The sequence below is a fragment of the Lissotriton helveticus genome, chromosome 12 (assembly GCF_964261635.1).
Source record: "Lissotriton helveticus chromosome 12, aLisHel1.1, whole genome shotgun sequence".
In the NCBI taxonomy this organism is placed as follows: domain Eukaryota; kingdom Metazoa; phylum Chordata; class Amphibia; order Caudata; family Salamandridae; genus Lissotriton; species Lissotriton helveticus.
In genome coordinates this window covers 272,958,460-272,971,705 of record NC_136073.1, presented here as the reverse complement: position 1 = coordinate 272,971,705, position 13,246 = coordinate 272,958,460, and the positions used below count along the sequence as shown (strand labels likewise).

The 13,246-nt window shown below is 47.0% G+C and overlaps 1 protein-coding gene across 4 annotated transcripts in view; it reads right to left on the bottom strand.

Moving 5' to 3' along the window:
• LOC144798682 (polycystin-1-like protein 3) overlaps positions 1–13,246 on the bottom strand; it is a 1,031,816-nt gene that overhangs the window by 312,917 nt on the left and 705,653 nt on the right. For 3 of the 4 annotated variants that reach the window (XR_013603613.1, XM_078669668.1, XM_078669670.1), the window contains exon 22: positions 1,306–1,491. The exons of the other annotated variant lie outside the window; for it this stretch is intronic. Coding sequence is in view for 2 of the 3 variants with exons in the window: in XM_078669668.1 (XP_078525794.1) it covers positions 1,306–1,491 (186 nt within the window). In the remaining variant the exon portion in view is untranslated. The remainder of the gene's footprint in view (positions 1–1,305; positions 1,492–13,246) is intronic. 4 annotated transcript variants of the gene reach the window in all.

The window sequence follows — 13,246 nt, the reverse complement described above, 5'->3', positions numbered from 1 at the left end:
GTTAGAGGTGACGAGGCAGGACCGTGGTGCAGCGCACTCTATGGATTAAGTGACCAGGATACTGATTCTATGCAGTCACTGAAACCCTCAGGCTGGCCTGTACCTGATGTGAGGTATTCGGCAAGTACCGGACCACTTACTTTCATCATTCTGCATTCAGGTATTTGTAATTTTACTTTTGTCATTCGTAAGTAGCAGGGCTACAATTCCCAGAGTGTAAAGTAAAAGGCCAGAACTGGATGAATGCAACCCATTTAGCATACCTCAGCTAAGGAGCTCTGCTCGTGTTAGGAAGACGCACGCACCAGTAGTTCAACATTTCCCGCTGTACTGGCATTTTGGGCAGTTTGTGCTCGGGAGAGCTATACTCGGGTAGGAAACTAGTGCATCCTAACACATTCAATCTTTCTCCTCTGCTATGGTTGTGAACAGCGCCACCTCTCACTATCAATTGTGAACATGTCTTTTAGTGAGGTGTGCACCACAGCATTTTATAATTTACTAGCTACCATCACATATTACAGGCATGGCAATGCGAATGAGTGTAATTGCTAACGATTTGGGCTGTATGGAAACCAGCGACCTAAAGCCAGGGCCACTGGAATTATGCAGCAGAGGAGATCCAAATTATGACGTAGGCTTGACTAAATTATGTGGCTAGAAAAGGCAAATTATGAGGCATAATAGAGTTCATTTTGTGACATTATTACTTCATTATGTTGCAATTTGTGCATCTGGTATACTTCCCCTCATTATTACCACTTTTACAACCAAATACAAAAAAAAGCAACTGAAAGAAGACCAGTTAACCTTTGCGAAGAGATTTCCAGTAAGCACAAACCCACGCTTCCACGTTTTTAGCAACTTTTGATCCCTTCAAGTTATTATTATGCAAAAAAAGCAGTGGACGCAGAAATGCATAATTCCTGTGGCCATGCCTAAAGCTTGAAGATCATTGAACACAATGCCAAGCATAGTGGAACAATTTTACTAGAAAATGGCTCCATGCACCCCTTCCATGACGTCACAGCAACTGACATCACACATCATTTGACCGGAAGGGTCGAATATTGTACATCTCATCGAAAACTTAAAGATGGAGCATGTTACTAAAAATGTAATTTAAAAAGGCACAAAACAGGTTTTTGGGAAGATCAATTGTCAAAATGGTTGAATCAAAGGGGATGATAACAAAAAGAAGGAGCAGGACTGAAAACAAGATAGGGGAGCAAATACCATCCATAACTACCTCTAGATGAGTCTAACCATGCCTCCCAAAAGCCCAGCCATACACCGGTAACCTACCTTGATAGGTCCCGTAAAGGCTGGAAGAGAGGGTGCTGTTGGCCCAACTGTAGAACCGGTCGATGTCTAAGACCTGGTCAAAGTTGCTGGTGAAGCTCTGCTGTATGGCTCGGTTCAGGTAAAACTCATTGGGACTCTTCTCTGCATACGCAATGACCATGATGACAACCAGGAAGATGATGTGCACTGAGAGAGAAATGGTCGGAGATGTGACATTCAAAAACTGTGCAGTGATAGAGAGGTTCACTAGTTTTCCATTTAATAACTGTGCAGAGAGACATAGGAAATGATGTGCATCTAAAAACTGTGTACTGAGACAGATGGCCAGAGCTTAGCCATCGAAAAATAGTGCAGCATGAGAGCAGGCCAGAGATGTGCTACTGAAAACCTGAGGGCTGGAGAGACTTGGCATTAAAAAGCTGTGCACTGAGAGACATGGTCAGGTGAGCCAATAAAACTGTGCAACAAGATGGAAAAACAGATCCATGCCATTAAAAAAATGTGCACTGAGAGAGAACGTGATATTCAAAAACTGTGTCTCACAGGCTTCATGGCATCTGAGCTAGGCCTTAAATAAGTTACTTAACTGTAACTGAGGTTATCTAGTATTGGTATCTTTCATAGATTCACATGCCTGAATCACTCCCCGTTGTCAACATGGGAGTTCCACAGTAAAATATTCAAGCAGTGCTTTAAAACCTTCATAGGCTATAATAGGCTTAGGCCAGTTAAATAGTAGCCTTTCCTAATATTGGAACCCAGCCAATCAGCTTTCAGCACCCTCTAGAACACTTTCAAGATAGGCAGGATTTCTTCTTCTCTTGTTATGTTATGTTATGTTACTTTGGTTTATATAGCGCCAGCTCACCTACAGGTCTCGAGGCGCTTTAGACCAAAGAAACCACACACATTCTTACCAGCAAGGGGGGATGAAGTAGTAAACATATCATATGGATCCAAAAGCCTCCCTAAACAAAATTGTTTTCAGCTGCTTTCTAAAGCGTAAAAGATTAGCCTCTTTACGAAGGGGATCTGGCAACTTATTCCACAACAGTGGAGTTAGTATAGAGAAAGATCTTCCGCCCCTTGTAGCCATTTTAAAACGAGGGCAGGCCAACAGCTGAGCATCGGACGATCTAAGAGATCGTTTCGGCTTGTAAGGCATCAAACGATCCTTTATATAGACAGGTGCCTGCCCATATATTGCCTTATGTGCTATGCACAGGCTTTTGAACTCTACCCTCTCTTTCACGGGGAGCCAGTGAAGCTTGAGCAATAGAGGGGACGCGTGAGGTCTTCTAGGAAGCTTGAAGATTAAACGTGCAGCGTCGTTCAAGACAACCTGCAATCTGTTAATCAGGTTCTTTGGCAGGCCTAAATAAAGGACATTGCCATAGTCCAATCTTGATATAATTGTGGCCGAAACCACAGTCCGAAGCATAGACTCGGATAAGAGAGGGACTAATCTGCGCAGTTGCCTGATTAGGCCAATGCAGGTTCCCACGACGGTTGAAATCTGGGCGGTCATTCACAGTTCTTGGTCAATTTTTATCCCAAGACTTTTTACATTCGACACTGGTATTGGAGTGGGCCCGAGTTCTTGGGGCCAAAACAGGTCACCCCAAGGTGATATGCCCGTCGAGACCACCAAAACCTCCGTCTTCTCAGGGTTGATTTTCAGCAGGTTAGCAGTCATCCAGCTGACTGTATACCTAAGAACCTCTTGCACATGTATCCGTGCCCCAGTTGAGTTCTCGATACTAAATAACATCAGATTTTCTAAGCACAAGTGGGAAGTAAGAATCCCAAAACTTAAAGAGAACTACCTCTACGGGAGGAGGGTGGGTAGCATTTGAATCTATGAAAGATACCCATACTGGATAATCGCAGTTACAGGTTAGTACCTTATTTTCTTATCCAGTATGGTTTATCGTTCATAGATTCACATGCCTGAATCATAATACCAAGCAGTACCCAGATTTGTACTGTCGTTAGAGGAAGGAGGGAGACATGTAAATCATAACCCGCAAAATACTGAAATATAACAGCCATTTGTAACCATGTATACACTATTTCAAACTCTGGAAAAATGTAAAAAAAAAAATCCTAGAAACAAAACATGCATCCTTAATATACTATAATATTTAAGATGTATCCAATGGAGTGTTTCATAAAACGAAACAAAAATAGAGAAATTAAGACACTGTTTACCTTCCAGAGTTATACAAAAAATCTACATAAGCAACAGAAAGAAAGTAAACTTATATATTTTAAATAAGATATAGAATTTCTCTTTTATCAGACAAAGAGGCTGACCTTAATTGAAGAGATGACGCAGTACCGCTTAGCACACAGCTGCATCCTCACTTTGCGTAGACGGCAGACAGTAATGCTGCGTAAAAGTGTGGATACTTTTCCATGTCGTAGTATGGCAATTTTTTTCTAAAACTACTTCAGCGAATAGAGCTGCTGACGTAGAAACTACCCTGGTGGAGTGTGCTTTAGTTCTTGTTGTTAAAGGCTTGTTAGCCTTATCATGGCAGAATTGGATTGAAGAAACGACCCACCTGGCAACACGGGCCTTAGTTACTGCTGTTTCTTTTCTGCCTTGTCCGTAGGCCACCAGCAGGTGATCCATCTTTCTTATGTCTTTTGTTTTATGCAGGTAGAATTTTAAACACCTCTTAACATCCAACATGTGTAGAGCCCTTTCTGTTGGATTAGATGGGTTTAGAGAAAAAGAATTGAAAGTATCACTGGTTCGTTGAGGTGGAACTGTGTATGGGACTTTTGGCATAAAAGTCGGGTTCATCCTTAGAGCTGCATAGTTATCACTGAAATGCAGAAAAGGTTCCTTGATTGTGAAAGCTTTTATTTCGCTAACCCTTCTTGCAGAAGTGAGAGGCATCTCAGCTTTGTGAATTGGCTCAAACGCCTGCCTCATTAACTGTGCAAGTACTAAGTTAAGCTCTCATTCAGGAAGAGTTGCACACACTGGGTGGAAGAGGCCCCTCATTAATTGTTTTACAAGACTTGCGGCACAGAGAGAAGGAACTTGAGGAGACTTCCTATAGCGGGAAATCGCAGCCAGGGGTAAGCTTCACTGAAGAGAAAGAGATATGGCAAAACCCACTCAGGAGGCACTTGAAGTGGGTTAAGGTTGTTTCGTTGGTATCAGAAACAGAATTGCTTCCATTTTAGGCGGTATGTCTTGTTAGTGTTATCCACTCAGGATTTCAATAACTTCCCTGCAGTCTTGCGAGATATTCAAGTCCCTGATTTCTAGGAACTCAGGTGCCATGCGTGCAAATGAAGAGATTGCGAGTCTTAATGATTCACTTGACCCTTCTCTCTCGTCAGAAGAAATGGGAATGGCTGCAGGAGTATGGGCTTGGACTCCGACAGCAAGAGTAGCGCCAGGAGCCAGTACTGCCTGGGCCCTCGTGGCGCTATCAGGATCAGACGACAGCCCACCGTCTTCATCTTGGTCAATACCCTGGGAATTAACGGGATGGGGGAAAACCATAAGCATATATCCCGGACCATTGCATTTAAAGGGAAATCCCCCTCGACCCTGGTAGAGGAAATCTGCTGGCATAATACTGGCTCCAAGAATAAAACAAATGGTAGTACACAGGAGGTATTTTTAATAGTAAACTCACACACATAATCACACATCACATCACCTCAAAAAACAACCCGCTCCACTGTAATTCAGGTGTCGCAGCACAGCCAGGTAGCATTCGGCTGCCTGGCTGGAACCCGATGATGAAGCATGACACCAACCAGGTTGGTGTTTAAGGGTTTTATTAACAAACCTATGAGGTGCCACTCTATCACAAACGTCAGACAGTAGGTTACTGCTGGCCGTCTCTTTTTGTTTATCAATAATACTGTATTTGGCGTTCTCCTTCATTGTGAGGATGTCTCACGCTGGTTTTCCCCACCTTCGAAACACCTTGTCGAGTTGGGACTGCACAAGCTCCCACTTGGGTGGAGTAGTCAGCAGGCGCCAAATGTATTCCAGAGTGTGACTGTTGGTGACAAGGTCCAGCACCCAGAGAGCTGTTGTCATTTCGCGCCACTGGTGGAAACATTCGCACCCACAGTTTGGGAGGGTTGGGAAGCTGGTACCCAGGCATGATCATTGCTAGTTGAGACATTTTGTTTGCGGTCTCCCTGGCGAGAGAAACCAGCTGTAGATGACTGACGGTAAGATGGAGGATTGTAGGATTGTCGGTATTGTAACTAGTCTGGCTGATACTGTTGAGCCCTCTGGTAATTTCCCTTGTAAGGGGCAAATCCTCGTCTCCTAGCACCTCTGAAGGGCACCTTTCAATATTGCAATGTGCCCAACGACTTTGCGGTGTCGGTGTCATTCTTAATCGCCAGCAGTACCACATCAATGTGCTTTCCAAGCAGGGACTCACTGTTGAAAGCGATATCCAAAACGTTTGTCTGCACCTCAGGCCTATAAAGGTGGTTACTTTCAGGCGTCCCTGCCGTCTGAGCACAGCAGTGGCCGCCAGTTGTCTAAAGCCTGGCAACATAAAGGAAACAGTCAATGGTCTCTGAAGCTGCACGCTCCCCTTCCACTATGCATACCCCTTAGGTGGAGGGTCGGCAAAAAACAACCTCCAAGTTCCACAAGAACATATTCGTCAAGAGGCTGGTGAAAAAACGGTGGAAACCGCAATGCCAGGACAACAGGCATCAGATCCATGACCCACCTTAAGGAGCATGAACAAGGGATGGTAAAGACACCAAATCCGACGAGGGACGGTGTAAGACCTCTCTTGCCCAGACATATACGAAAGGAAAACAGAACTATAAAGTTCCGTGCCAACGTAAGAGACAATGCAGCGAGACCTTCAAAGAAGGATCCAGGCATCGGGCTCTATAACCCAAGAGGAACGAAGTACCAAGGGTCAAAATAACTTGACAATGGTAGAGCATACAGCCTGAACACACCCCACAGTGGAAGCTACAAGAAATGGGACAGTCGGAGGACTGTCTGCCCAAGAACCGGAGCAACAGCATGAGGCCCATGGGTGGAAGAAAAACACCTTAATGTGTACTGCATAGGACATGTGACAACAGTGGCAGGGCAGAGCCCAGAGCCTAGTGCCCACAGAGACAAAGGAGCCATTTGAGCAAAAAGCTCAGGAGGTAGGCATGCAACCAAACAAATTAAAAGGCACCACTAGAGGATAACCTGCAAGGCTATAACCACACAGAGGACACAATCCTGAAGGAAAGAGTAAGCAAAAATGTCTGACACTAAGGCAAAAAATTATTTAGTATGCGAGCACCCCAGTGGCGTGTAGAATCCACGATATACACACACGAGACAGGAATGTCAACACACGTACGTGGAGTAACTAAATCCTAAATAGGGTAGTAATGCAAGTGGCACAGCACTGGTGTGCTGCATAACAGTTAAGAATGCAGAAAAAATAACAGGTTCCCGAGGAGGAAGAATCCTGATCTCCCGTTAGAACTTTGCTCTTCCTTGGCCCCCTCCACAGACCCCCTCCAGCCTTTATAGAGCATAGACTTATAGACATATACAGCTTCTTTACAGCCTGCAGCCCGCTCACATTAACACACTTCCAGACTCCTGTCCAACCAGTCCGTGGAAGGCAGCCAGTCCGTGGTTTTGCAGCCGTCCTAGTGGAGCAGAGGAGCAGAGGAGCAGCGGAGCAGGTTGCGTGCTGGTGTGAGCGCTGGGAGTGCGGAGCGCTGTGAAAACAACACCGCCGTAGCCTGTACTTCCACTTGCAGGGGGTTTGCAGCACGGTTGACCCACAGCATTCACACTACCTTCATATCAGGGCACCAGCAGCTACCGGGGATAACCACTGCCTGCGCCCTCTGGAGTCTGCTGGAGCCTGTTGGAACTGTCTCGAGCTGCCTGGGGAAAAAGCTTGTGGTAAGCGTTCCCTCAATTACATATCACCTTATCATCTGCGGGAGTCCTCTAGCTCTTTAGCCCTCTAGCACCAACCGCGTACCCCCTGCAGGGAGTATTTGTGGGGGTACCTGCGGGGGGTATTCTGCATCTTTGCATATCTGCACAAAAGTACGAGTGACTGTTGGGGGCTCCACCTAGCACCGAGCGCCCCTCTGTGTCTCATCGGCAGCAGCAGTGGATGAGCTAGGGACTGGGAATGAGAACGGGAAAGCGGTGAAACGGGCAGGGGTGCAAGGTGAGCTGCAACCCCCCACGAGCCGTGGAACCACCACCACTGAGATCTACTGTAACTGTACTGTAACTACTGAGGCCCATCGAGTTCCACCGAGATACTAGGGACACCAGCTCCGATACATCTCTGACCCACGGTGAAGGAAGCAGGGGCCGTGAACCCTCCTCTGCACCACAGCGTGAGGGGGAGGTTGGTGGCCTCACCTAGCCCCCCCGCCCCCGTCACTCCGCTTCACCGACGTTCCACTTCACAGGGGAGGCCAGCACACTCTCGACCCCCCCGTCCCCTCACTCTCTTGGTAAGGGTGTGCGGTTACCCTTGACAGTCCGTAGGGTACCGCAGGGGTCTTAGCTAATCTCAATATGAGGTCTGGTAAGAAAAGGGTCTACCTGGAAAAGAAGCCGAAGGCCAAACCAAAACCCCAGTCAAAGGCAAACGGGGAGCCCACATCAAGCACCAGCGAGACAGGAAAAACCAAAGAAGTTAGTGGGAGCTGGGCAGCGACCCAAGGAGAACCTGGAGCGACAAGTGATCGAAACTCTCCAGTTGTGATCCCTCGTCCCAACTTGCGACAACCAAAAATTACATCAAAATTTAATTTTATGAAAGACCCTTTTTCCACTATCTTCTCGTCTAGCGGGAAAATTGTGGGCCTTCAGGATTCACTTCTTCCTCTTTCCCCGATGGATTCGCGGCCTGTTCAATCCTTACAGCAAGCCAGCTGTACCTCATTTCACACTTCCTCGTTGGGCAGTTAAACAGAATGGAGTCCAGTGCAAGCAGGGGGAACAGGGGCCCTGGTCGAACACAAGCTCTCCAACAACGTTATTGGTAGACCACCACCACCCCTAGCAGGCAGCTGGGGGGCAACGTCTGTTTCTCATATTCCCTCTACTGCCATGGACCTAAACTCTCCAGGGGATCCAGCGGCTTTAAACTCGTGCCCATTAAGCCAGAAGCAGAACAGTCTCACGCATAACTCTCCCTCCAGCAGCGGTGTGAAGCTCAACCAACGGCAAGAAGTCACGTGCAGAGATGACATAGGTCACCCAAGCAACTCGCCGATTGAAGATAGCAGTTATCTGCCCCAACCGGTTAGTACAAGATCCCTTTCACACCCCCCAGAAGGAGCAGTAAAAGTTCAGCTAGATTACAGCAAGGAGGACTGTGCCAACAAACTAAATCCAGGGAGCGACAGCCTTGCCAACACAACTTATTTGGGCTCGCAAGAATGGGCCGATCTAGTTGCCACATACATTCCACTCACGCACATGGATCCGGCGTCTCCAAAGGTGGAACTAAAAAACAACATTCAGGCTTTCAGACAGGGACCAAGTCACGAGGGTCCTCTCTCAACCTCATCCTCGGTGCCTAACGCCACATTGTCTTCGACCCCCAATAAACTTACGCACACGGATCCAGCGTCACAAAAGGTGGAACCAACAAATAACACTCAGGCTTTCAGACAGGGACCAAGCCTGGAGGGTCCTCTCTCAAACTCAACCTCCGTGCCTAATGCCTCATTGTCTTCAACCCCCAACAAAAGGGGCCTTGATATGGGGCAACCTACAAGGTCACAAGTAACTGAAGTGTCAAATACATGGGACATCCTGCTCAACACTATGCAACGAACCGTTGATACCCTCCAATATCAATCAGACAAAATGGACCTACAGTTGTCTCTACTAGACACCCTGGCCGTTTTTGTTGGGCGGATAGATGACAAACTCGGCCAATTAAATTCGCTAATTAGTAGGGCCCAGCAGGAGGCAAAGCTGTCATGCAGCTGCGGTCCCATTATCGATAAACTCGCAACACTTCCGGAAATTGTATCTTGCCTATTAGAAGGGCTGCCAAAAGTGACAAACGGACGGCCCCAGTGCACCAATCCGGACGGGCCAGCCTACCACGACGCTCCAACAGGAGGGTCATTCGCACAGGGCATCTTCGACAGAGTTTCACAGGAGCCGCCGTTGGGCTGTCAGCCACCGGCCCCGGCTCACACTGCAACTAGTTCCACTTCGCCTTTAAATGCTTGTAAGCCGCCCCTAAAAGCGAAAGGGCGGCGCCAGCTAAAAAGGAAGGGCCGGAACAAACAAACCTCAATAGGTATGCCAGAAGTTTACCCACTCTTTCATTCAGGGAAAAAATCTGAACAGCTGGTCAGGAGTCCTATCGCAGTAAGCTCTGTCAGAAGGGATCCACCCTCCACTGCTCCCGGACTCTCCCCTAATGGAGTATTACCAAAAGCTAGTCTTACCCCTTCCACGTTGGAGGACGGCAGAGTTCTATCCGATAACAGCAACGGATTCCAACATAAGCCTGAAGAACACAGTCTCTGCAAAACGACTGAAGTAAGTCCTCCTCTTTTTTTACCTCGGATATCTGAACCGGTAACAGTTCAGCCAACCCAAAATTTGGATCCTGTACGGAACGAACCAACCACTTCAAGTAATGTAAGTTTCCGCCCCCAAGAGCTGGCGGTACCTAGGATCCTGAGCCCTCAAATCAAATTCTCATCCACTACAGCCAGCCCCCTCATGGATCTTTCTATGACCGCTCTATTAACCATCACCTCTGGTGAAAATCCTATTCGGATCCAGCCGCACCCTGATCACAGCAATTCAATTATGCAATCTCGTAACAACCAGCCAATACCCCTGCAACCCTATCCAAAGGATCTTTCTTCCACCATCCTTTTTACTCCAGAGTATCAATCAAAGGGCCCGTTTGATATTCTGAATAGACGAAACTTACTGCGGCTATTTAGTACCATACCAGCACTTAAAGACTTGTCTTCAGCGGACCTCTTGTCTATTGAATTCATAAAGTCAGGCAGGTTGGATGGGAACGAGGCGACAAAAGCTACATGGACTTCCCCTGACATAGTCAACAAAATCTTTAAGGAGCAAGGTCTCCTTAAAGCATGGGGGATCGACACAGCGGTCCACTACAACACTGGATACCCGCTGCCCCTACTTGAGCGGCCCCAGCAGCGTCCAGACACAATTTCAACAGCTAGGTCCGTGCTGAGGGGTGCACTGGGTCGCTCTACTATAGTACCACAGGCGATACCCACGCAAAATATCTCAAGGCCTACTAACACGTATCGCACAATTGAACACCGGCACATCAGGATATGCAATTCACAAGGTCATTTTCATTCACAAGGAAACTCTCAATGACAAGGTCATCGAACAGAGAGAGATCCGCGTATGGAGGCACCGCACATGGATCTATGCTCTTGGAACATCAACGGGCTCTATAATAAAGCAGCCGATACTGATTTCCTACAATATGTCAAATCGTTTGACATTATCCTCCTCCAGGAAACATGGCTGGAAGAGCCTATTCATCTAGAGGGTTATACTTGTCATCATTCCCCAGCCACAAGGAAAAGCAGGTTTGGTCGTCTGTCAGGAGGCCTAGCAACCTATCTCAAAATATAAACGATTGGTTACGCTCGGGCACTCAGCACAACTTCCTTGGCCATAAACACAGTGGAGGTAGTATTCAACTTTGGGGGTAAGAAGAAAGCGGTACAGCTGACAAACACCTACGTCAACCCTAAACACAAGAGAAAGGAGGGGAAAATCCTAACAGACCACCTACACAATGTTATGACCACCCGAACATCCCCAAATCTAATTTTGTCTGGAGACTTTAATCAGTGCCTCTTGGGGACTTCAGCAAACAATGATATTCAGGCACAGTCTTAGCATTGGGATATCCCGAACCAATTATTTAGCAGTCAGTGCAAGGCATCAAAGGCGGCAAAGGCATTACTAGAAGACCTAGAACACATGGGCCTGAGGGTCTTAAACGGAAGATTCGTAAAGGATTCACCATCTGTGGCCTCATTCATCTCAGGCACTACCACCTCTCTTATTGATTATACGTTAGTCTCCCTCACGCTATTTCATCACGTTTTGGGCTACAACCTAGTAGACAAGGGTGAAAGTGACCATCTCCCTCAAGAGGTCAGTTTAGGAGCCCTCCCAGACGATATTCCTCTAAACGCAACTGGGCCGCAGGACAGTTACACCATCAACCTTAAACGTATTAAAACGTCAGTAGCAAATACTGCGGAGGTAATTCTAGCGGCAAAAACTCAATTGACCACCTCAAACTATCCTTCCGGCAATATTGTGGCAGGCTGGGAACAATTTACGATGGAGTTTGCGAACAACTACTCGACAACCGTACGGCATTTTCCACGACCAGCACAGGGTGCTACAAGGAAGATCTCGGGCACCCAGAAACTGGCAATGAAATCATACAAAAAGCGATTAATAAAGCTTTAAGATTGCTAAAGAAAACCCCGGGGGATGTAATGCTGCTAGCATGGATCCGCAAGTACCGAGCAGATATCAAAAAACTGAAATGGGCAATCAAAAGGGCTAACAACGTTGACTTCTGGGCCAAACTGCATCATGCATCCATGGGCAACAACAGCGCCCAGTTCTGGTCGATCATAAACAAACTGCAAAATCCAAAAATCAGCGGTATAACATCACACATATCGAAATCATCTTGGGAATTATTTCTTGATGAACATTTTAATCACCAGGACAGGAAAATAAGGGGGCCTCTCAATCTTCTGGGTGGCAGACAACCACAAATTCGCTCACCAAGTGAAGACGTCATTCTAGTATCCTCTGCGGCTCAAATCAGGAAACTATTCTCCAAAGGTAGAAAAGACGGGGCAGCTGGACCAAATGGTATTCCCCCGGCCCTCTTCAAACTTGAACCTGATTACTGGGCCGATATATTGATCCCCCTTTATACATCTGTCACCAACTCTGGGTGTCTTCCCGCCTCATGGAGGGGCTCGGTCATCTCACCGATCTATAAGGCTGGGGATAGACTCCTTCCAAAAAACTACAGACTGATAGCACTCCTTGACGTTGAGGCCAAATACTTTGCAGGACTCCTATTGATCCATCTGCGAGAATGGGCTGCAAACCAAAGCTTAATACCATCCAGCCAAACGGGGTTCTGCAAAGATATGGGGACAACAACCAACTTGATCGCCATCTCGTTGCTCATTGACAAGGCAAGAGAGACCAAGCAGGCTCTCCACCTCTGCTTTGCGGACTTTAAAGCGGCCTTCGACAACGTCAACCGAGAAATCCTATTGCGAAAACTGGCCTCCTGGGGGATTCCCTCACCTCTACTAAACCTCTTGATTGAGTTGTACACAAATACATGGGTCCAGGTAAAGCTTGGGAACGGCTCGCACCTCTCTAGGCGCATTCCAACTACAAAGGGCCTAAAACAGGGGTGCGTGTTAGCTCCAACTCTTTTCAATCTTTTTATAGCTGACCTGCCACCCGCCTTAGATGCCTGCAACTCGCATGCTCCGCGCTTGGGAGGCAAAGGGCTGTCCAGCATTTCCTACGCAGACGACGTGGTCCTGGTCAGTCACACAAAAGTTGGCCTACAAAATCTTATCAACACGCTTCACGGTTATGCCGTCGAAAACCTACTAGAAGTGAACATTAGTAAAACAAAAGTTCTTTCTATAACTAGAAGCAAAAAGTCGCACACTTGGATGCTTGGTTCGGATGCAATCTCAAACTGCTCTGAATATAAATATCTTGGGATCCAAGTCGATAAAGGTGGCCGCTATCAAAATCAATTAGAGGCCATCAAGAGGAAAGGCATGCTAATAGCCGTGACATTGAAACAGCTAAAGACCAATCTGACCGGGGAGACTCTACTTCCTCTATTAC